The sequence below is a fragment of the Callithrix jacchus genome, chromosome 8 (genome assembly GCF_049354715.1).
Source record: "Callithrix jacchus isolate 240 chromosome 8, calJac240_pri, whole genome shotgun sequence".
Taxonomy (NCBI): Eukaryota; Metazoa; Chordata; class Mammalia; order Primates; family Cebidae; genus Callithrix; species Callithrix jacchus.
Window position 1 is genome coordinate 39,521,870 of NC_133509.1, and position 24,226 is coordinate 39,546,095.

Genomic DNA, 24,226 nt, shown 5'->3' on the forward strand with positions numbered 1-24,226 from the left:
GGGCTACATTTGAGGAATAGATGTGAATGAAGGATGGGGTGAGGAGAACCCTCTAAAACTCCTTAAAATATTGCCTTCTGCTGTTAAAGCCTATGAAACCTGTTTCCCAAAGGCCTCTTTCCTAAATTCAAAGACCATTTTTCTTATTCTGAAGTCTTTTTTCTAATATATTTCAGTACCATTCTCCTCTTGAGAGTCTTGGATATAAAATTTAATTAAAGAGTGGCAATAGTTAGATACTTTTAAATTTATTTTAATGAGAGAAATGAAACAAAGACCAAGGCAGAAATGAATGTGCTACTTTAGTATTCTTACTACATTGACAAATATTTAATTTTGTGATTAAAACTATTTTGCATTCATTCCTATGATTTATGATATGTAGGGAATTCATGCTTTCATGGAAGTATATCTAATTTTATTGTGGAAATCAGTGGGAAAATAGAAAATTAGCTGTATAAATTTGCTTAATTTGGTGAGTTTTCAGGAAAGCATTTTTTAATATGGTCATACTACTTTAATTTTTTTTCCCTCTACTACTTAACAACATTGGCTCATGCTTCACTTCATTATTTACTTTGTTCATTTTTTAAATCTATCTGGTTCTGGTTTTTCAAGTCACTTTCCTGAAGTATTTCAGTTTATGTATGTGCATATCTAGCATGATTCAGCTTTCATATTTTTCCTTTTTACTTATATATTGTTCATCTTGGCAGTGATGAGGGCAAGTCAGTATTTTGTTTCCCCCCAAATGAATAGGTTTCAACCTTTGCCAAGTCTCATCTACTGGTAGTAGCTGCCTTAGGACTGAGGGAGGATCTGTGGTCAGTGGAAAAAAGGCTGTTTGATTTGCTGTGTTTGTCATGGACATGGAGGAGTCACCTGTCAGAATCAGGATCATTTTTTGGCTGTTCTTCATCTAGCCCGGGAACTGAGAAGAGAATTGACTTGCTCAAAGTCAGAACCCCTAAATCCGTAGATCTGCTCACTCCCAGTTTGATGCTGGCTGCTAAGTGCTAGATTTTTTCTTCTGAAGAATTTTGGTTCTCCCCAGGCACAGTGGCTCACGTGTGTAATTCCAGTACTTTGGGAGGCTGAGATAGGATCATTGCTTGAGCTCAGGAGTTGAGACCAGCCTGGGCAACATAGTGAGACCTCATCTCTACAAAAAATTTAAAAATTAGCTCTGCATGGTTGGCACACACTTGTAGTCCCAGCTACTCAGTAAGCTGAGATGGGAGAATCACTTGAGCCCAGAAGATTGAGTCTGTAGTGAGTGAGTTGTCATCACTCCAGCCTGGGTGTCAGAGGGAGACTCTGTGTCAAAAAATAAAACAAAAGAATTTTGGTTTCCTCTGGGTTTTGTTTGTTTTTCCTCCTTTGGTGATAATTGAATCATATTAACTACGTAATTTGTCACAGTTTGTTATAGAGCATGGAGAAGGACTTCAGAGTAATCAATCAAGTAGTCAGAAGGTACAGAAAGTTCTCCTTATTCTAACAAAAAATGGGAGCTTGAGTTATATAATCTAGCTAAAATTAAAAACTTTAAAAAAATGTATTTGTAAGACTGAAGATTTTTCCATTAAAATTTAAAAATGCACTACTGGCTGAGTGCAGCGGCTCACACCTGTAGTCCCATCACTTTGGGAGGCTGATGCCAGTGGATCCCTTGAGCCCAGGAGTTTGAGACCAGCCTGGACAACATGGCAAAGCCCAGTTCTACAAAAAAATATGCAAAAATGAAAATTACCCGGACGTAGTGTTACACACCTATTGTCCCAGCTACTTGGGAGGCTGAGGTGGAAGGATTGCTTGAGCCCGGGAGTTTGAGGCTGCAGTGACCCGTGAAGATCGTGGTACTACACTCTCGCTTGGGCAACAGAGCGAGACCCTGTCTCAAAAAACAGACAAAAACCAAATCTAATTTGAAACCCAGGAAATTTGGAAGGACTGAAACTGAGGAAAGATAATACCTTTTGTTCACTGCGTAGCATTCAACTTGCTCTCAGCATGATTTCTTTTAGACTCGGCCTAGTTTATTTTAGGTTTTATATGTTCTTCAGTGCTTACTAACTTGGTAGATTAAGAAAATTCTTGCAAGAGGAAGGGTGAGTCATGGTGATACTTCCCTTTGGGGGAGAGAAAGAGAGAGAAAGAAAACCTTGAGAATAATCTCACCATTATGCACTTGGAATGGATTCAGCATTTTGATTGACGGCTGAGCACTGATAAATCTTTCCCTGTAAGCCACTTCTTTATCTTGATTGATTTTGTCCACAGTAGGACTGGTAGAAATCTCTTTTCAGTAGAGATAAAGAATTCTGCAACCTTATTACCGTGAGAGACTTGTTTGTATGATGTCATTTCTTTTTAAAGATATTTTTAAAGATATTTTGAGTTTGCAACAACTGGGAAAAAACATTTCCCAGTCTACCCAGTCTATTAAACAAACAAACCAAAAAATTAAAAACTGAAAAACGTTTGGTGCTGAGAAACTGGGTATGCTGAGCATGTGGCTATTTTGACATTCATCTTTGATACACACAGAGTGGGTTCCTCTTTGACCTTGCCCTGTGTCTCTGATGCTGCAGCTACACTAAGAAGAAGAAAAAGAGGAGGTGGGTTAGGACTGGGAGTTGGTTTGCTACTATTAGTCAGAAAAGGAAGTGGGGCACCTACAAGAAAGCCACAAAGTCTCTCAGCAGGGTCTTGTTGAAAGATTGTTTTTGAAGTAGTATGAATAACCTCTTAAGTATTTTCTTGTAATAATCATGGAAATTATCTGGCTGCTTTCTACTTTAAGGTAGTCCTCAGTGACCTGCTTCTAATTACATCTCTTCTTTATTCTAGCCCTAACAAGTTTTTCTGCACTGCCTTCAGATTTCAGACTTTATTTTCTCTGTGATCTATAGATTTCATCTTTTAAAAATGTTAGATGGCATCAGTAGCAATGGCAGGAAAGACAGGCCTACATTACAACCCATACTTAGGTTGATTAGTTTCCATGGGACTTTTACACAGAACAATCAACCACTATTTTTTTTAAACTGCTGTGTGCAAAGCAGCTATCTCACTTAGCTGTGCTAATGTCTGAGTCAGAATGCCACAAAAATCATTATTTAAAGTACTGTGTGTTAGACTTCATTGTATAGAAGAGTCAGTGAACCAAACAGAAGGATAAATTTAGCACCCAGTGTGTTTCCTTTAAAAATATCTTATCAGCCAGGCATGGTGGCTCATGCTTATAATTTATAGATTTGAGGGTCTGAAGCAGGAGGATCACTTGAAGCCAAGAGACCAGCCTGGGCAAAGCAAGACCCCATCTCTATCCTCCTCCATTTTCTATCAGAGTAATCTACATTATATACAACTAAAATAAAATGGGCATTTTTTAGAGGTAAATATGTTTGTCACTACAGTGCTTTGGTTTGAATGTCTGTATTGTCCCAAAATTCATGTCCTGAAACCTAATCACCAATATGATGGTATTAGGAGGTGGGACCTTTGAGAGGTGAGTAGGTCGTGAGGATAGAGTCCTCATGAGTAGGATTCATGCCTTTATAAAAAGGTCCCCAAGAGCCGCCTTGCATTTTCACCATTTCAGGACACAGCTATAAGATTCCATCTGTGAATCAGAAGGTGGGCTCACCCCTGACTCTGAATCTGCTGGCATCTTCTCAGACTTCTCAGCCTGTAGAAATTGTGAGAAATAAATGATTGTGGTTTAGAGGCTACCCAATGTATGGTATTTTGTTATAGCAGCTGAAAGGGGCTAAGACAGACATTGAATATATTTTTTGTTAATAATTAGTGTTATTTAGAATTATAAAAAGGAAATGACCTCATGAGAGTCTTGAAACTCCCTTGCCTTTGAGGAATGTGCCACATTGTTCCTGACAGATATTCATACTCAGCCTCACCAATCCCAGGATTACATAGATAACTTTCTTTACCTCAGCATTCTTCATCAAAGAGAATGTTCCTCAAACCAGCAGAGATGAAACTCAACCTTAACATTAAATAAAAGAGTATTTTGATGTTTTGAATATTAAAATCTCCAGACAGAAATAACTTATTGTAATGTTGTTTCCAGATTAATTCTGAACCATGTCCAAAGAAAAAGAAAAGCAAATGTTAATTTGAATTTTTTTAACCAAAGTAAATTGAAGCAGATACTTAAGAAATTGTTGGATAGCGAACCGTATCCACTTCAAAAGATTACATGGATATTCATCCAAAGGGAATATTTTGATCCTAACTACTATTATCTAATATGTATCAACATTGAAATATTTTTATTTAAAAGTAAACACATAATCACCAAAAGTTTTCTTCAGTGTGAAAGGAGGAGAAGACTGCCAGTCAATATCTGCAGCAAAGGCATAGCTGAATTAATGCTTACTATATTAAGGAAGAGCAATGCTGGCTAGACACAGTTTCTCTAAGTAGAACAGGGCAATTTCTTATTTTGTGAAATTGTGGAATTGAGGGATTGGCAAACTTTCTGAGGGCGTAGTGGGTTAACATAATCTGTAGAAGTATGACTATGATTGGCTGGCACTCAGGGGAGTGTTTATTGGAGTATGTTCCTAATTAGCTGCTTTCAGAAGTTGGGAAGCTGTTGCAATAGCCCAGTTAAGAGGAGATGATGGCTTGGACCAGAGTGGAAGGAAGCAGTGGAGATGGTAAAGACATAACATTGATTTATTTATTTATCTATCTATCTATTTCTTTATTATTTTTAAAAATTATTTATTTATTTATTTTTTTTTTTTGAGATGGAGTTTTGCTCTTGTTACCCAGGCTGGAGTGCAATGGCGCGATCCCAGCTCACTGCAACCTCTGCCTCCTGGGTTCAGGCAATTCTCCTGCCTCAGCCTCCTGAGTAGCTGGGATTACAGGCACACGCCACCATGCCCAGCTAATTTTTTTGTATTTTTAGTAGAGATGGGGTTTCACCATGTTGACCAGGATGATCTTGATCTCTTGACCTCGTGATCCACCCGCCTCGGCCTCCCAAAGTGCTGGGATTACAGGCTTGAGCCACCGCGCCCAGCCAAGACATAATATTTTAAAGGTAAAACCAGCAATATTTGCTTGGCGGATCATGTGTGGATCATGTGAGAGAAATCAAAGTTAACTCCAAGACTTTTGGCCTGAGCAACTAAAGAATGGTGTTGCTGTTTATTACCTGGGGAAAACATGGCAAGAGCATGTATGGGGGAGAAAATTAGGAGTCTATTTTGTATGTTTATATTTGAGAAACCTGTTAGCCATCCAAATGGAGATTTTACATGGATAGTTATTTACAAGTATGGAATTAAGGAGAGAGGTCCAGATTGGAGATATAAATGTAAAAGTTGTCAGCATAGCAAATCACAAAGGCAGTGAGTATAGAAAGAGAAGCTGTCCAAGGAACTAAGTACTAGGGGCACTCCAACATTTGAAGATACGAAGATGAGGAGGAACCATCATTGGAGAATGAGATGGGGCAGTCAGGGAGGAAGGACTAAGAAAAAATGATGTCCCTAAAGCCAAGTGAGGAAAATGTTTATGGCCAGATACTGTGTCAAATAGGTCTCATGAGATGTGGACTAAAGTGGCTCCTGCCTGTAATCCCAGCACATTGGAAGGCCTTAGCGAATGGATCACATGAGGTCAGGAGTTTGAGACCAGCCTGGCCAACACAGTGAAACTCCGTCTCTACTAAAAATATATATATATATAAAAAAATAGCTGGGCATGGTGGTGGCTCACGCCTGTAATCCCAGCTACTCAGGAGGCTGAAGAAGGAAAATCACTTGAACTCAGGAGGCAGAGGTTGCAGTGAGCTGAGATTGCACCACTGCACGTCAGCCTGGGTGACAGAACGAGGCTCTGTCTCAAAAAAAAAAAAGATGAGGACTAAAACTTGACAGTTGGATTAGGCACTGTGCTGGCAAGATTAGTTTGGGTGGAGTGAGTGGTGGGGATGAAAGCCAGATTTGAGAATATTTGAGACAATAGGAGGGAGAAAGCTTGGGGTACCAAATATAGACAATTCTTTTAAGTTTGGCTGTAAAGTGGAGCCAAGAAGTATGGTAGTGTCTGGAGAGGGATGTGAAGTCGAAGGAGAGTTTGTGTGTTTTTATTTGAGATAGGTGTTACAGTCTGTGTGCTAATGGGCATGATCCAGTAGAAAAAGAGCACTATTACTGGAGGGCTTTTGTATAAATGAGCAGGGATGGGATCTGGTTCTAAGAGACAGGATTGGCCTTAGATAAGAGACTGGACAGTTTATCCATAACAGCAAGAGGGAAGGTAGAGTGTAAGGGTACAGGTGTGGTAAGTTTATAGATGTGATGAGAACTCGGGTGTCACTTTATGATTGTTTCTATATTCTCAGTGAAATATTAAGGTAAGGTCATCAGAGAGTGAGGAGTAGGCAATATTGAAGGTTTGAGAAAAAAGAAGTAGAAAAAAGTAATCTAAGAGAGTGACTAGACTAGGATTTGAAATATTAGAATTATTAGGCAGTATTCTTTGACATTAGTGGTAAATTTTAAATATAGCCAGTCAGTTCATGTGTTTTTTTCTCTGGCTTATCTGTCACCCTGGTGCTGGTGAGAAGTAGGAAGAATTAATTTTAATGAGATGTGGAGTTTTGCCAGAGGAGTTCCAGAGAGACAGGGTCAAAGATGTTTAGAGTTATGGAGGGGCACACTTATTGGTGAGGATAAGGACTAGGAGGGTGATGACCATGGGATGTGGAGCTGAGGTAGGATGAGGAATGGACTGTGAGAAGAAAGAAAGTCAGGGAACTGATCACGACGATTTCTGGGTGCCAGATTCATGACTCTTTAGCAGTCTGACCAGTAAGCATTGAAAATATTGGAAAGAAAATAAGAAACAGCAATTGTGTAAATTTCTTGTAAGGCATGACAAGTTGTTGGGTTGTTTCACTTTTTAGACTCAATCCTTTGCAAAAAAATGATATCAGAAATGGCATTAACAAAAAGACATCTTTGCTTTAGACTGTGAATATGTTTAAAGATAGCCAGCAAATTTTTATTTAGTAACTTTTGTTAGGTTGATTTTGTTTAGTCAGTCAATTATTATTATGGGTTTGGTCATAAATTGTCATATTAGGACCGTTCACAGTGTGAATCTCAAAACAGACTACAATGAAAATATCCACCAAGAAACTTTTTTTTTTTTTTTGAGATGGGAGTCTCACTCTGTTGCCGGGTTGGAGTGCAGTAGTGCGATCTCGGCTGACTGCAACCTCTGCCTCCTGAGTTCAAGCAATTCTTCTGCCTCAGCCTCCCAAGTAGCTGAAACTACAGGCAAGCACCACCATGCCCAGCTAATTTTTCTATTTTTTAGTAGAGACAGGGTTTCACCATGTTGGCCAGCTGGTCTCAATCTCCTGACTTCGTGATCCGCCTGCTGGGCCTCCCAAAGTGCTGGGATTACAGGCGTGAGCTACGGCACCTGGCCCAAGAAACTTTTATTAAAGCAGGCTGAGAAATACAGATGGTTCCCAATGATGACCCAGGATAGAAAAAGAAAAAGAAATATAGATGGCATAGGGCAATGTTCAGCTCCTCAGGAAAAAAAAAATAGGTGTGGAATAAGAAATGTTATTAAATACTAACTGAAACTGACTTAGAAGTCATCCTTAGGGCAGCTCTTGTTTTTATACTGTACAGCCAATTGCTCTGTTCCCAAAATATACCATGTTTATTTACTTCTCTCCATCTCTATAGTCACAACGCAAGGCCAAGCCGCCATCATTTCTCACTTAGGTTGCAGCACAGTCCCTAGGCTGAGAGAGCTGCTGGAGACCTTAGGTCCTAGCTCAAAAGTCATCTTTCAGAACAGACTCTCTGAACCACTTAAGAGTAGCATTCCTGATTCTTCCTACCTCCACAGCATTGTTTTAAGTTTCCTTCCTTGTAGTACTTATTGCTGTCTTATATTACCTTCTTCCTTTATTCATTGGTTTTTGTCCATATGCCACCTTTAAAATAGAGCAAGGAATTTGTCCTGTATACTGCTTATGCCTGTTGTCTAGAACAAGTAATTCATTGCGTAGGAAATGTTCAAAAATATATGTTGAATACACATTAAATATATTGAAAAACACATATTCATCTGGGAATATTGAGATAAAAAAAAAAATCTCTGATATGGTGGGTCTTGGAGGTTCAGCACCCAGGGATCCTAGGAGAAACCATGAGGGAAAGACAGTGGTAACATAGTCTTAAGCCTAGCACATCTGAAGAGAAGGCCTCCAGCACCTGAAGTGGAGTTAACCTGAGTCCTGGTGTCTCCTGAAGATGAAACTCATTTGGTTACCTTTAAAAAAAAATAGATTTTCATCAGGACTTAATATTTAATTTCCGGGATCCGACAATCAGATATTTTTGTTTTTAACTGGGGGGAGATTAGACAGCAGAGAACTTGGAATACTAAGTTAAATGAGTTGATACTTAGGGAAGAAAAGGTGAAGAAGGGGCAGCAAAGGATCAACAGAAGTATCAAAAACTCATTTTCAGCCCTCCTTTAGTTGTGATAAGGGGATTAAAGTTTGGGAGCAAGAGGACACTAGCTGGAGGAGAAAGAGGGAACTACCAAAGAAGGGAAAGCAGAGGTTGATGTATGATCCAAGTATATCAAATTTGGCTTAGCTGTGTACTACCAGGTACTATACCTGGTGATGGAAACCCAGTGAGGAATGAGATCTAGAAGAGATTCTCTGCCCTTCAAGAGCTTTGCAGTGTCTAGTGAGAGAGACAAGTAAAAGACTAACTCCAATACAGTGTAATTGTTGGTTTGAGGTAAGTTTGAGGGGTGTCTTTATGGAGTAGCTGGCCAGCCAGCTCTGGGATAGGATTTCAGGTGATGGCCCGCAGCTTTATCTTTACTGAGACACAATTTCAATCTACCAGTAGTGTCTGATCTCTTAAAAACTGGCCCATAGCAACTATACCCATAAAAAAGACTTACACATAAGCCAAAATAGCAATTTATTAATATCTAGTTAGGAAAGCTACATGAATAGCTGATTTTTTAAATTTGTTTTGTTTTTGTTTTTTTGAGACAGGGTCTCACTCTGTTGCCCAGGCCAGAGTGCAGTGGCGCGATCTCAGCTCACTGCAACCTCCGCCTCCCGGGTACAAGCGATTCTCCTGCCTCAGCCTCCTGAGTAGCTGGAATTACAGGTGCCCTCCACTATGTCCAGCTAATTTTTTTTTTTTTTTGAGGCGGAGTTTCGCTCTTGTTACCCAGGCTGGAGTGCAATGGCGCGATCTCAGCTCACCGCAACCTCCACCTCCTGGGTTCAAGCAATTCTCCTGCCTCAGCCTCCTGAGTAGCTGGAATTACAGGCATGCGCAACCATTCCCAGCTAATGTTTTGTATTTTTAGTAGAGACGGGGTTTCACCATGTTGACCAGGATGGTCTTGATCTCTTGACCTCGTGATCCACCCGCCTCGGCCTCCCAAAGTGCTGGGATTACAGGCTTGAGCCACCGTGCCCAGCTAATTTTTTGTATTTTTAATAGAGATGGGGTTTCACCATGTTGGCCAGGCTGGTCTTGAACTCCTGAACTTGGGATTCATGGACCTCAGCCTCCCAAAGTGCTGGAATTGCAGATGTAAGCCACTGCGCCCAGCCAAATAGCCAAAATTTTAATTAGAAAATATCTTGGTGAGCATTGGGAAGAATAAGAGGAAATAATTGGATGATGAAATATTGCCTTCTTTCTTTATTATTTATTTATTTATTTTTTAAGATAAGGTCTCACTCTGTCAGCCAGGCTGGAGTGCAGCGGTGCGATCATGGCTGACTGCAGCCTGGACCTCTTGGGTTCAAGTGATCCTCCCACCTCAGCTGGGACTAAGACGTGGGCCATCATGCCTGGCTAATTTTTTATTTTTTTGTAGAGATGGACATCTCACTATGTTGCCCAGGCTGGTCTCAAACTCCTGGACTTAAGTGATCCTCCCTCCTATATTGCCCAAAGTGCTGGGATTTTTAGGTGTGAGCCACCACACTGAACTTTATTTAGTTATGGTACTGTCATTTTATAGTAATTTGTTCCATCTGATTTTCTGGGAAACACTCTTACCATTATATGTCAGTATTTTCAGTTACACCCTTAAGTTTTGAAGTTACCGATGCACAATACAACATGTGGCTATAATGGATGTATATATAAAAATAATGGCAACATCAGTTTGGGCACTGTGTCTCATGTCTATAGTCCTACCTACTTGGGAGGCTGAGGAGGAGGGATCGTTTGAACCTAAGAGCTTGAGGCTACGCTGCTGCACTCTGGCCTGACAGAACAAGGCCCTGTCTCTTAAAAAAAAAAAAAAAAAGATGGTAACATCAATAAGGAAATCGTTAATTTTTCCTGGGTGTGAGACTGGAGACCAGGGAAATTTTCAGGGAAGATACGACATTTTCAGCTAGGTCTTGAAGAATATGTGAGGTTCAGTTGAGGATAGAGGTAGACGGGAAAGAATGCATTTTTTTCTAGAGACGGGGAACATAATAAGCAAAGGAATAGGGAGGCCTGAAGTCTGTGGCCTGTTTGAAGTATAGGCTATGTGATGGAGAGCAGCAGGAGGTAATACAGGAAAGCTAGCTAGTCAGGACGAGGTTCTGAACCGTGTATCTCATGCTGAGGAGATTGGACCTTCTTATAGGTCAGGGATGGGCAAACCTTTTCTGTAAAGGGCCAAATAGTAAATCTTTTAGTTTTGCCAGCCATCTGGTCTCTGTTGCAGTTATTCAGCTCTGCCATTGTAGCACAGAAACAGCCATAGGCAATACAAAAATGGATGAATGTGAATGTGTTCAAATAAAACATTTACAAAGACAGGCAGCAGGCTGAATTTGGCCCACTGTAGTTTGCCTAACCCTGTTGTGGATAATATGAATTATATAAGGCTTTTGGACCAGAGAACAACATGATCACATGTATGCATTAAAGAGAGAGAACCAGAATCTGAAAACTGAGCCTGCCCTATAGAAATGGTGGTGAAATGCAGGTTAACAACTCGTATATTGATAGAGTATCTCTCTTTATTAGTGATTCCACATTTTAAAAAATACAGTCAGTGTTGACACCTTACTCCCCATAAAAATATAAAGCTTGAAGAAGATACGTAGAGATTGGTTGAATGGTAGAGCATTGCTTCTCAAACTTAAATATAGATCCCTTTTAAAGGGAAAAACTATCAGGCTTCCTGGTGTTAACTGACGATCTTTACAAAAACTAAATTGTTAGTTTAGTTTGATGAGATTTTGGTACTATTTCATTGCAAGTTCTCTTTGAGTTCATTGTGCCTTTCCTGTCACTTGCTGTGTGTAAACTTTAGACTCCTATTTTTCTATGTTTGATTCACAGAAAAGCATTTGTCTTTGTAGTGCCCTGTAACCTTTATTTTGTGCAAATGCATCAGTTAGGTATTAAGGCTTTCTCTGTATTTGTTCAAAACAATTAAAGCAGTTCTACTAGGTGCTGGTGCAGTGATAAAATAAATGTAAATATGGCAACTGAAATCCCACAACTTTGCTCCTTATTAACTGATCCAAAGGATCTAGAATATGGCTGTTAATTTTTAGAAATTATTCTTATAGAAAGTTAAAATTTTAAACTCTTAGCAAAATGAGATTGCTGAGATACCATTAAAAAATTAGCATGGTCCTAGAAGTCCAGTTTGAAAAATAAGGATTCTAGAAATAAGTGATAAATGAAAAGGAAGATGGTAAATGAAGTCTTTTGGCCTAGAATATTCCAGGTGTTTCCTGATGTCCTTAAGTATTCCACTAGCTGAAGTCCAATGAAGCAGTGGGTGAGTGGAAAGAAAAGCAGCAGCACCCATGGACTCTAGGGAATATTTAAACAAAGTTCTTCAGCCTTTGAAGAATTTTGAGTAAGACAAGATAGAGTCTGCCATAACAGTATGAGACATAGTTTCAGAACTGATGGGGGAGGACCTCTAGAGCAGTAGATCTCAAAGTATAGTTCCTGACCAGCAGCATCAGTGCCACCTGGGAGCTTATTAGAAATGCAGATTATCTGTCCACACCAGATGTACCCAATCAAGAAACACTGGGGTGGGCCCAGGAATCTGTGTCTTAACAAGCCCACCTGGAGATATGATGCACTTGAAAACAAGAGAAACACTGCTGTAAAAAGTGATTTAAGAGGCAGAATTAAATAGTCTGAACATATTAGAATTCCAAATTAAAAATTCTTAAGCTTTGCCTAACTTACCTGGCAAAACTTGCTTATTTATAAAAAGTTGTGTTTTTCTGAAATGATCACGAGAATGCTACACTTCGAAAACTGATTCCCATATTCTTGTGCAATGTAATTTATCTTTTCTACTTTTTAATGAAACACATTTTACATTAGCTTAGAGATTAAGTTTCTGTAGAGAAAGTGTAGATTTAAAGTACTTTTCTAACGCTCTTCATTGTTGGGAATTTGTCCCCCTTCTAGAAGACAAATGTCAAAGGACAAGCAAGAGAGACTTGTCATCCCAGGACTTAAAAGAAAGCAAAACACTCCTAGAACTTTCCTTCCTAAGCAGTTTCTGAACTCCTGCTGGCACTTGGAACATTGTCAGTACACAAATGGTTTTCAATAAAGGATGAGAGTTGAGAGGAAAGGTATAATCAAGTTAGAGAATCTGAGAATGGGAACATCTAGGGAAAGAATGTTAGTAGTGGCTGAGTGTGGTGGGTGGCTCACGCCTGTAATCCCAGCACTTTAGGAGGCCAAGGCAGGCAGACCACTTGAGCCTAGGAGTTCAAGACCAGCCTGGGCAACATGGTGAAACACCATCTCTACAAAAAGTATAAAAATTAGTTGGGTGTGGTAGCATATGCCTGCAATCCCAGCTACCTGGTAGGCTGAGGTGGAAGGATAGTTTGCTCCTAGGAGACAGAGGCTGCAGTGAGCCATGATCGCACCATTGTACTCCAGCCTGGGTAACAGAATGACACTTTGCCTTAAAAAAAAAATTTTTTTTTAAAGTGATAAGTTTTGAGTGTTGTTAGATAGGATAAACGGTTGTTTGCTTTTTATTGAAGCAGAATTGAAACTTTGAACTTTGGTGTATTACCCAGAAGTTCTTGCCTCATGGCAAAATTCCATAATTTGAATCTGAAGGAAATTTATTTTCCATTGCTTTGGAAAACCTAGCTAAAGAAGTAAACTTTCTTAAAAATGAAAAATACTTACATTCTCTCCTAGAATATACCATGATAAACTTCATAAGAGTTGGGGAAAAAATGGAAGAGATTTGTTACATATAACCAACAAAAAATATATTAAGAGCATTTGTTTTTTTAAAAAAAGAAGTCAATATAAAAATGGGCAAAAGATTCTTCACACATTGGCCAATGAACATAGGAAGAGATACTTAACCTCATCATAATTCAGCAAAATGCAAATTAAAACCACAGTGAAAGACGACCAGAATAGCCAAATATAAACTCTCTAATAATACCAACAATGAGCAAGGATGAGGAGCAGTATGAATTGTCATATACAGAATCTGCTGGGAACATTAATTCATGCAATCATTTTGAAAATAGTTCGGCATTACTTAATAAAGATGAGTATAAGCATATCATTTTCCCAGCAGTTCCATTCCTAGATTTGAATGTCAGAGAAATTCTTACACATGTGTACCAGGAAATAGGTAGCAAGATTGTTTATAGCAGAGAAATAGAAGGGAGAGAGTATAAGTAACTTAAATATTTATTTATATGGTAGAATATTACATAGAAATGAAAAGAAAGTAGTGTAGCTCTAAGCATCAACTCAAAGCAATAAACAACATCAAATGAAGAAAGCAAGTCACAAGGCTGCATACTCTGAGTTTGTTTACATAACATGCAAGAAAAGGGGTAGATCTAAATCTGTTGAGGACATGTACAAATAAGGCAAAACTCTGAAGGAAAGCAAGAGAATGATTAATTCAAAATTTAATAGACTGGCTACTTTTGGAGGAGGAGATACAACTAGAGAAGTGAACATGAGGTTATTAGTAATGTTTTCTTTTTTACGCTAGGCCAGTTGTTCATGGGTTTTCATTTTATTCCTTAAGCAATACTGTAAACAAGCTTTGTGTGCTAGATTTTACTTTGGGATTAGGAGAAGCAATATATTGGAGTAAGCTATTTAGTCTCTCCATGGAATGTAGAATGTCATGTTCCAAATTTGCAGAACCTGGATGGCATATAGCATTGCCCACCTTTGCCCCTGATAATCTCATTCCTATCGTATTGCCTATTAGAGTGCCCTATTAGAATGACCATTGAATTTATGACCCATATACTGGGACACTCTTGAAAGTAAAGTGAAGGATACACAAAATAATTAAACTTGTATCTACTTGTATTTTTAAATATTCATGAGAAAATTGGCTTATATACTGTAAATTTCAAAAATATATTAAAGCACATTAAAAACTTTAAAAATATTAATTATCTAAACATTTTTAAAAAATAGCATGAACCGAATTATTCTTGATACATATTCATACACTTTTGTTGGTTCCTTACCCATATCTGTCTGAAATACCATGTCATTGGTATTTTTATAAAAAGAAAAAACTTTTTAGTAGTTTTATCTTTAATTTTTGTCCCTTAAAATTTTCACCTTCTTCAAAATTACATTTTATGGTTAATATATTTGAAAGTGCTGGTATCTTCCATTAAATCTTCTCTGCAGACTGTATTATTTTTAATGGAGAAAATACACTATAAATACACTTGTAAGCTTGCTATTGATTTATTTATTTATTGAGACAGGATCTCACCTTGTTGCCCAGGCTGGAGTGCAGTGATGCAACCGTAGCCCACTGCAACCTCAAACTCTTGGGCTCAAGCGATCCTCCCACCTCACCTTCCCAAGTAGCTAGGATTACAGGTGTGTGCCACCATGCCCAGCTATTTTTTAAAAATTTATATAGAGATGAGGTCTCACTGTGTTCCCTAGGCTAGTTTCAAACTCCTGGGCTCAAGCGATCCTCGTACCTCAGCCTCCCAAAGTGTTAGGATTATAGGCATGAGCCACTGTGCCTGGCCAAGCTTGCTATTTTAAAGTTGGAAGGACAAAATGGAGGCTTAATAAGCAGTAATGAAAATGATAATAATTTGCTATAAATAAATAAATGCATACATACATACATACCAAGGTAACCAGTAGACCAGAAGAGGTGCTAATAAAACAGGTATAAACCAGACCTGTCTTGGGCAGTTACACAAGTGCCTGCAATGTAATATCTGCATAAGCAAATTCTGTTTATTTACTTCTCTCTCTTTTTTTTTAAGATTCCAGGATGCCTTCTTTTTTTTTTGCCATGATATTCTATTTCCTCCATATTTTTCAGAACAAATGCGTACCATGTATCTTCTATAATGAGAGTAAACCAACAAAACTGTACTTTCTCCTTCACTTTAACTGGCTCCTAGCTCTAGATTAGAGATACTCATGCTTGACCTGGGATAATGATTAAAACCCAGTTGTAGGCTTTCCATGTATTCTGGAAAACATTAGGACCTATGGTAGATCTGGCCTCAACATCTCCACATTAAATCAGTGTTTCTCTTTCCTGGAATTAGAGATTAGCACATCAAGCTAAGAATGGTGTCCTGTGCTTATAATCCCAGTTACTCGGGAGTCTGAGGCAGGAGGGTCACTTGAATCCAGGAGTTCAAGATCAGCCCAGGCAAGACCCTGTCTTGATAAGTTTTGGGCACTCTGGATGAAAGCACAGTGCCCAAAGAAATAGTTGCCTTGCACTTTCTGAAGACAAGCAGTCTTCCATTTCCCATTTGGCTGCCATAATCCACAAAGCTGACCCGTTGGAATGAATGGCGAACATCAAAAATACCTTGCTAAGGAGGCCAAGGCCAGTGAATCACCTGAGGTCAGGAATTTGAGACCAGATTGATCAGCAAGGTGAAACCCTGTCTCTACTAAATACAAAAATTAGCTGAGTGTGGTGGCAGGCACCTGTAGTCTGACCCACTTGAGAGGCTGAGACAGAATTGCTTGAACCTGGGAGGCGGAGGTTGTAAGTGAGCCCAGATCGTGCCACTGCACTCCACTCTGAGTGATGGAGTGAGTCTGAGTGATGGAACGAGACTACATCTCAAAAAAAAAAAAAAAAAGGCGGGGCATAGTGGCTCATGCCTCTAATCCCAGCACTTTGGGAGGCCAAGGCGGACGGATCATGAGGTCAAGAGATTGAGACCATCCTAACCAATATGGTGAAACCCCGTCTCTACTAAAAATACAAAAATTAGCTGGGCATTGTGGCGCATACCTGTAGTCCCAACTACTTGGGAGGCTGAGGCAGGAGAATCATGTGAACCCAGGAGGCGGAGGTTGCAGTGAGCCAAGATCACACCACTGCACTTCAATGTGGCCGGGGAGTGAGACTCTGTTTCAAAAAAAAAAAAAACAACATAGGACAGCCAAAGTTGAACATCATTTTTCCCCTTTGCTGAGGCAAGTCAGAAAACACCTTTTACCCAGTGTACAATAGAATTATCAGTCTCATCCTTGTTAAATGAATATCCAGTGCGTGTTCTTCTTCTCTGGATCTGCTCCAAAAGATTAATTTCATATTGAGCATAATTGATAAAGTCGTCCTCGAAAAGGGCTCTTCCCTAGATTCTGTACTCTAGATCTTCTTGATGATAGCTTAATCTCCACATGACTTAAGAGTCCAGTGTGCTCCAGCTGTTCCAATTCGGGGAACTGGAGCTCATCTTTGCATTCCTGAATTATCTCTACCATGAGGTCTGAACTCTACAACCCCTTGGGGAGCTTCTCAACGGCAAACAGAGCTTCCCTCCCCGCCACTACTTTGCTTGTTATTGGACCTAAGGTGGTTGCTAGTCAAGTTGCTGTCAGACTTCTGCAGTGAGCCCACCTTTCTAAATATAGTTTGAACAGTTCCATTTATAGGAGATGGAAACACATCAAAGGAGCCTCAAAATGTGTTGGTTTGCAGAAAAAACATACTAAATTATTAAGTTGGAAAAACTTGGGGGAAGGGGTATTAAAGGAAATATATCAGACTGAAGTACTGAGTATTTTGCAGTGAAGAAAAACATAACCAAATCACTAAGTGTAAAGTTTATTCATTTCCATAGGTAGTAGGTACTTTTTTTTTTTTGAGACAAGGTCTTGCTCTGTCACCCAGGCTAGAGTGTGATGGCATGATCTCGGCTCATTGCAACCTCCACCTCCTGGGCTGAAGCCATCCTCCCACCTCAGCCTCCTGAGTAGCTGGGACCACAGGTGTACATCACCACACCTGGCTGATGTTTCATATTTTTCTCCATGTTGCCTAGGCTGGCCTTGAACTCCTGAGCTCAAGCGATCCGCCTGCCTCAGCCTCCCAAAGTGCTGGAATTACAGACATGAACCACTGCTTCCAGCTCTGTACTAGGTATATTTTATGGGACAGACAGTCTGTACATATATATGGCTGGAATATACAGAAATCCTTGGTTTCACCTTTCCTATAGAACAATCCTGCGGGATCAGCGAATGATTAGCTCTTTGATATATGCCAACCTCTATGTCTCTAGAACTTCTATTAACCTGCTTGTTGATTAACCTCATATCTGTCCAGGAGAGATCACACAGTAAGGAAATGGCAAAGGTCTTTCCCCACAGTCAGACCCTTCTACCAACCTTGTTAATCAATGGGTGACATATCCCAGCATGATTTTAAGTATTTTACTAAAACATCTTAAGAATGCTCTATTGTTTTCCTTTAAAAACCTCAGAAAAATATTTTCAGATGCATCTTTTAAAAAAAAAAAAAATTCTTCCTAGTGGGAAGAGACCACTCCTGCCATGTGGAATGTATATCCTCCCTATATTAATATTGAGTCATATTGTTCTCCTAAACAATTTATAGTAAAACAAATCTGCCTTAAACATATTGTGCTGAAGCAAAATACTCTGGTAAAATAATTTGAAAGCCATTGATGGAAAAACTTTTATTTTAGCACATATTATAATTTCTTTTCCCCTAAAATTCAATTATTAGAAATTCTAAGTGCTATCAAGTGGCTGCCTTAATGGATTTGAATTTTGTTTTATCCTTTCCCTCTTTTTTCCAGTTTTTTTTTTTCCTCAACCTTAGGCAAAATGCATTGAATGCTTCATAAACAAGAATAGTAGGTGATATATGATCACAGAATATATGACACATGGAAATTACATTTCACTTAAGAATTAGATCTAAGTAGATTGAGATGACTTACTATTTAAAATGTTTTTGTTTCTTCTCTCCATAGCTTTAAGAAAAAGTAGAGATCACTTCTGACTGTACTGAACAGCAAAAATTAAGTGACTCGATAATTGCATATCATGGCACTGCCATTCCGGAAGGACTTAGAAAAGTACAAGGACCTTGATGAAGATGAGCTCCTTGGGAATCTATCAGAAACAGAACTGAAACAACTAGAAACTGTATTGGATGATCTTGACCCAGAGGTAGGTGCTAGCTGATAAAGAGAAATGAAATAACTTTTCAAATTCTTTGAAACTCAGTAGCTGTGTTTGAGCTTTTTCATGACTTTTCTCTGGTACCTTCCACCCTCTTCTCCTTTTTATCCAAATCAAGTTGCTTTTGCTCCCTCTCCATTTCCCCATTTCTGCTTCCATATGTTTACTGACATGACTGTTGTAAGCTACTCCAGTATACTTATTTTCAAACATGTCCTGAAATTTTTTCTCCTCTAAGAAATTTTTCTCCTCCTGTGCAGGAAGGGGTATTTTTAGTACAGTGCAGCAGATGATTACCTTTTTGATATACGCCAACCTCTGTCTCTTCAGAGCTTCTTTGCCAGGTGGCTTTGGTGTTTAGAGTCAGGAAGAACCTTTTAGAGGTTCTTCCTGACTCTAAACCTAACTGTCACCTTTCTGAAAGATGCTGACCAAATTAAGTAAGTTTCCAGTCATTGGTAGAATAGATCTAAGTAACTTCTTGGCAATACAGCAGTATACTGTGGAGCAGACTTGAATGTATGTATGTAAGCTTTAACTTGCAAAGTGTGTGTTGTTTGTCTTATAAATTACACAAGGCAAAGGTAGACCCTCATAACCCTTGACTTGTTATTTCCTGATATGTTGGGGAATGGGCAATGAGGGAAGAGCCTGAAAGTCCTGAAGGTAATGGTTGTTTGCTAGGCTTGGCTTTCCTTTCCTTTCCTTTCCTTTCCTTTCCTTTCCTTTCCTTTCCTTTCCTTTCCTTTCCTTTCCTTTCCTTTCCTTTCCTTTCCTTTCCTTTCCTTTCCTTTTCCTTTCCTTTTCCTTTCCTTTTCCTTTCCTTTTCCTTTCCTTTCCTTTCCTTTCCTTTCTTTCCTTTCCTTTCCTTCTTCTTCTTCCTTTCTTCCTCCCCTCCCCTCCCCTCCCCTCCCCTCCCCTCCCCTCCCTTCCCTTCTCTTCCCTTCCCTTCCCTTCTTTTTTTTTTTGTTGTTGTAGTTGTTGTTGCCCAGGCTGGAGTGCAATGGTGTGATCTCAGCTCACCGCAACCTCCACCTCCCAGGTTCAAGTGATTCTCCCGCCTCAGTCTCCTTAGTAGTAGCTGGGATTACAGGCATGTGCCACCATGCCCAGCTAATTTTGTATTCTTAGTAGAGACAGGGTTTCTCCCTGTTGGTCAGGCTGGTCTGGAACTCCTGACCTCAAGGTGGTCTGCCCACCTTACGCTCCCAAAGGGCTGGGATTACAGGTGAGCCACCATGCCTAGCCTAGGCTTCTTTTCTTTACAACATTTATTTATGCCAAGACATTGATTTTAAGTACTCTCTAAGGACTGAGATGGAATTTGTTTTATAACATTGTTCTTGTTACTGGATGATGTGTCTATACCACAGGTCAAATCCCTTAACCATAATTACTATTATAAGGAAAAGCTCCCAGTGCATCTAAGTGGAGGGAGATTACTCAGGATAACAGTGCTGTTTTTATCACATTACAGCAATATCTTCTGCAGGCAGTTCATCTATTAGACATATTTGAATCAAACAATTTTAGAACTGGAAAAAGTGGTTGGGTGTGATGGCTCATGCCTATAATCACAGCACTTTGGGAGGCCAAGGTGGGTGGATCACTTGAGGCCAGGAATTCAAGACCAACCTGGTCAGTGTGGTAAAACCCCATCTCTACTAAAAATACAAAAATTGGCTGGGCATGGTGGTGCACGCATGTAGTTCTAGCTACTTGGGACTCTGAGGCATGAGAATTGCTGGAACCAGAGAGATGAAGGTTGCAGTGAGCTAAAATTGTACCGCTGCACTACAGCTTGGGCGATATAGCCAGACTCTGTCTTAAAAAAAAAAAGAAGAAGAAGAACTGGAAAAAGCATAAGGCTTTATCTACTCCAGGGTTTCTCAACCTTGACACTATTTACATTTAAGGTCAGATAATTGTTTGTTGGGTGGCGGGGGGCATCCTGTGCATTAGATGGATGTTTACCAGCATCGCTGGCCAGTAGCACATTCCCCGTGTTTTAAAATTTTCCTAGATATTGTTTTTATCAGGTTTGGTAATGGGATGACAGACACTGAAACTATTGCCTTGAAATAAGAGTTTATTGCTTACAGTTCCAAGAGTAGGAGGCACCCCATGCCACACATGGGCACACGGGGAAGCACGCAGGTCAGTCAGGAGGCGAAAGGGGCAGGGAACAAGCATGGCCCAGAGTCTTTACTGTGGTGTCCTAGGAATGAATGGGCGAGACAGAATAGGCAAGTTTGAACAAGTTTAGGACTAGATAGTTTGAATAATTTTAACAGGCTCAAGGGCTGTGTGACTAGTCTCTAGTTGTCCATTATCTGGCTCTGGGCGATTTAGGCGTGGGGAAATACTGGCTTGATAAGAGAGAATTAGATAAAAAAGAGGTGGTTGGGGGAATTGGTTGGTTTGCTGAAAGGTATGCTGGGGGCAGGGGCGGGGGCAGGAGGGTGGTGGGGAATAGTGCTCTCTCTAGCTAGCCCTGGAAGGAGTGGTCTCTCCAGGATTAGCAAGGCCCCTAGATGTCAAAGCATTATAAAACTCAGAAAATAAAACACATGACTTTTAATTTCTTTTTAGAGGCCAGTTCTCACTCTTCCTCAGGCTCAAGTGCAGTGGTGCAATCGTAGCTCACTGCAGCCTCGAACTCCTGGGCTCAAGCAATCGTCCCACCTCAGCCTCCTATGTAGCTAGGACTATAGGGAAGCACCACTATACCCAGCTAATTTCTTTTTTAATTATTTTGTAGAGATCGGGTCTCATTATATTACCCAGGTAGAAAAACATGATTAATACTCCTCCCCCTGAGTTGGCAACCAAAAATGTCTCCAGACATTGCCAGATGTCCTCTAGGGGACAAAAACACTCCTCATTGAGAAACATTGATCTAGTTCATGCGTTCTGTTTTACAGATGGAAAACGGAAATTAGGTAACTTGCCTCAGTTACTAAAATTAGGGAAAGAGCTGGGACTAGATCCCTCACTGCCTGATGGATACCTGACAGTCTAGTAGTCTTTCTGTTAAACCACAATGAGTCTCCTCCCAACTCATGCACTATGGGATCAGTCTGAAATCTGACGGCTTTTTTTTTTTTAAATTTATTTATTTTACTTTAGGTGGCCTGCTTCTTGTGTGGGGAGGTTTGGGTTCTAACCTCTGAATGTGTTTTGCAAACTCCGAAACCCCAGTTACAACTCTCCTAACCTCGTTACTGTTAGTTGAGACTAGGAGAACAATGATGTTTATTGACAGCACCTGTTTGTTGGGTGATATGTTTTTGGAAAGCATTCTGGTAAAGAACCAGGTAAGAAAAAGGTCAAGGGTAATAACAGCTACTTCAGCCAGAGAAAGACAACTGTAACTTACAATGTCTCAGGAAGTAGGATGAAGGTGTGTGTGGTACCTTATTATATTTTGGAGGACTACTCTACTGTCCTTCTGCTGTATTCAGTGTACTTATATGCTAACTCATTGTGTTTTGCTAAAAAAAAAAAAAAAATCTATCTCCAGAAGACAGGCAGCCTAGCAAAAGCATCCCCCCCCCCCAATGCTGGGAATATATTTTACAGCAAAATTACACTGCAAGAGAGAAACATGTCATTTTTAATGACAATCATATTAAAGAAAATTTTTATCTGATAAGTAATTATGGTCTATTAGCTTTCTTGATTAGAATTTCTTTCTTTCTTTTTTTTTTTTTTTTTTTCCTGACACGAAGTCTTACTCTGTCGCCAGGCTGGAGTGCAGTGGCGCAATCTCGGCTCACTGCAACCTCCGCCTGGGTTCAAGCGATTCTTTTGCCTCAGCCTCCTGAGTAGCTGGGACCACAGGAGCATGCCACCACACCCGGCTAATTTTTTTTGTGGGAGGCCGAGGCAGGCGGATCACGAGGTCAAGAGATCGAGACCATCCTGGCCATGGTGAAACCCCGTCTCTACTAAAAATACAAAGATTAGAATTTATTTCTAATGAAACTTGGTTCATGGGTTTATAGTCTCTAAAAACAGTCAGCTTTCATTTAGTTTGTGGCCAGACTGTTTTTGACTGGGCATAGTGACTTATACCTGTAATCCTAACATTTTGGGAGGCCAAGGAGAGAGTTTGCTTAAGGGCAGGAGTTCCAGACCAGCCTGGGCAACATAGCAAGACCTTGTCTCTACAAAAAATTTTAAAAATTAGCCAGGGGCATGGTGGTACGCACCTGAAGTTCCAGTTACTTCAGAGGCCTAAGCAAGAAAATTGCTTGAGCCAGAAGTTCAGGGTTACAGTAAGCTATGATCGCACCACTGCACTCCAGCCTGAGCAGTAGAGCAAGACCTTGTCTCCTAAAAAAAGAAAGAAGGAAAAGACTTTCTAAGGACCCAGGATTTCAGCTATCATATTTAAGACTATGTGTCACATGGGCTTGAACAGGCAGGTAGAGTAGTACAGCTTCCATTACCACCACCATAAAATAGCAATATATACATCTATGTATTATTAATGGAGAAGGAAACTAACTTTTTATTAATTTGCCTTAATGAGAATCTTTTTTTTAAAGCATTCTTAAGTCTTTATTCAGTAAATATTTGGGGGCAGCTTGTAACCCAGGTGCTAGGCTTAGGAATACAAGAATGAGCAAGACAAATACGATTGTTGCCCTCATGATGCAGGCTGGTAGGAATAAGAGCAGTTCGACATTAATCGGATAATTATACCATATTACAAGAATGGTAAGTGCTACACACTACACTGTGAGAGCTTATGATGAGAGGTTAAGAAAAGCTTTCCTGGGGTGATGGAGCTGCAGTCTCAAAAATGAGTATCAAAAGGGAATAGGCAGAGCATTCCTGGGAAGGGAGGCCACACACATAGAGGCTTGGTGGTAGAAGGAAGTATGTGGCAAGTATAAGGGAGAAAAAAAAGTCCAGTGTGACTGGAATGGAGGGGGAGTGTGAGATGAGGCTATGGTAACAGACTGAGGGGCTGGTGGTGAAGGATAAAAAATACCAGGCAACTGATCCAGTTGGGAAGGTAATGTAATAATCCCAGCCAGCTTGGATCATAGCTTGGACCAAAGTAATAATGTTGGAGCTAGGAAAAAGATGAATGAGTTCTTCAGGAAGTAAAAATGAGTCGGACTTGCAGGTCGATTGGCAATGGATTCCTCATGTGTAGTTCCTGTCTTCTTTTTTTGTTTGTTTGTTTGAGACGGAGTTTTGCTCTTGCCCATGCTGGAGTACAGTGGTGTGATCTTGGCTCACTGCAACGTCCACCTCCCAGGTTCAAGTGATTCTCCTGACTCAGCCTCCTGAGTAGCTGGGATTACAGGTGCCCCACCACCACACCCAGCTAATTTTTGTATTTTTGGTAGAGATGGGTTTCACCATGTTGGCCAGGCTGGTCTCAAACTCCTGACCTCAGGTGATCCACCTGCCTCGGCCTCCCAAAGTTCTGGGATTACAGGCATGAGCCACCGCACCCAGCCTCCTGTCTTGATTTCTGAGTCTAAAGGCAGAAATTTTATGTTTCTTTTTTATGGTTTCATAAATAATTTTGTATTACAAAAACATACTTGGTACAGAGTTAGGAATGGACTTCCTGTGTGTTTCATCTTTATAGTTCAGCTTTCTGTGTAGTAGGTATCATTACATAAAGGGTAACACAGAGGTGAATTTTATGA

At 40.0% G+C, this 24,226-nt stretch overlaps 1 protein-coding gene across 1 annotated transcript in view; it reads left to right on the forward strand.

Moving 5' to 3' along the window:
- The window catches only part of TMOD3 (tropomodulin 3), a 95,067-nt gene that overhangs the window by 16,424 nt on the left and 54,417 nt on the right, over positions 1-24,226 (forward strand). Inside the window, exon 2 of the mRNA XM_002753489.7 lies at positions 18,341-18,539. Within this exon, the coding sequence (XP_002753535.1) occupies positions 18,414-18,539 (126 nt within the window). The 5' untranslated portion in view covers positions 18,341-18,413. The remainder of the gene's footprint in view (positions 1-18,340; positions 18,540-24,226) is intronic.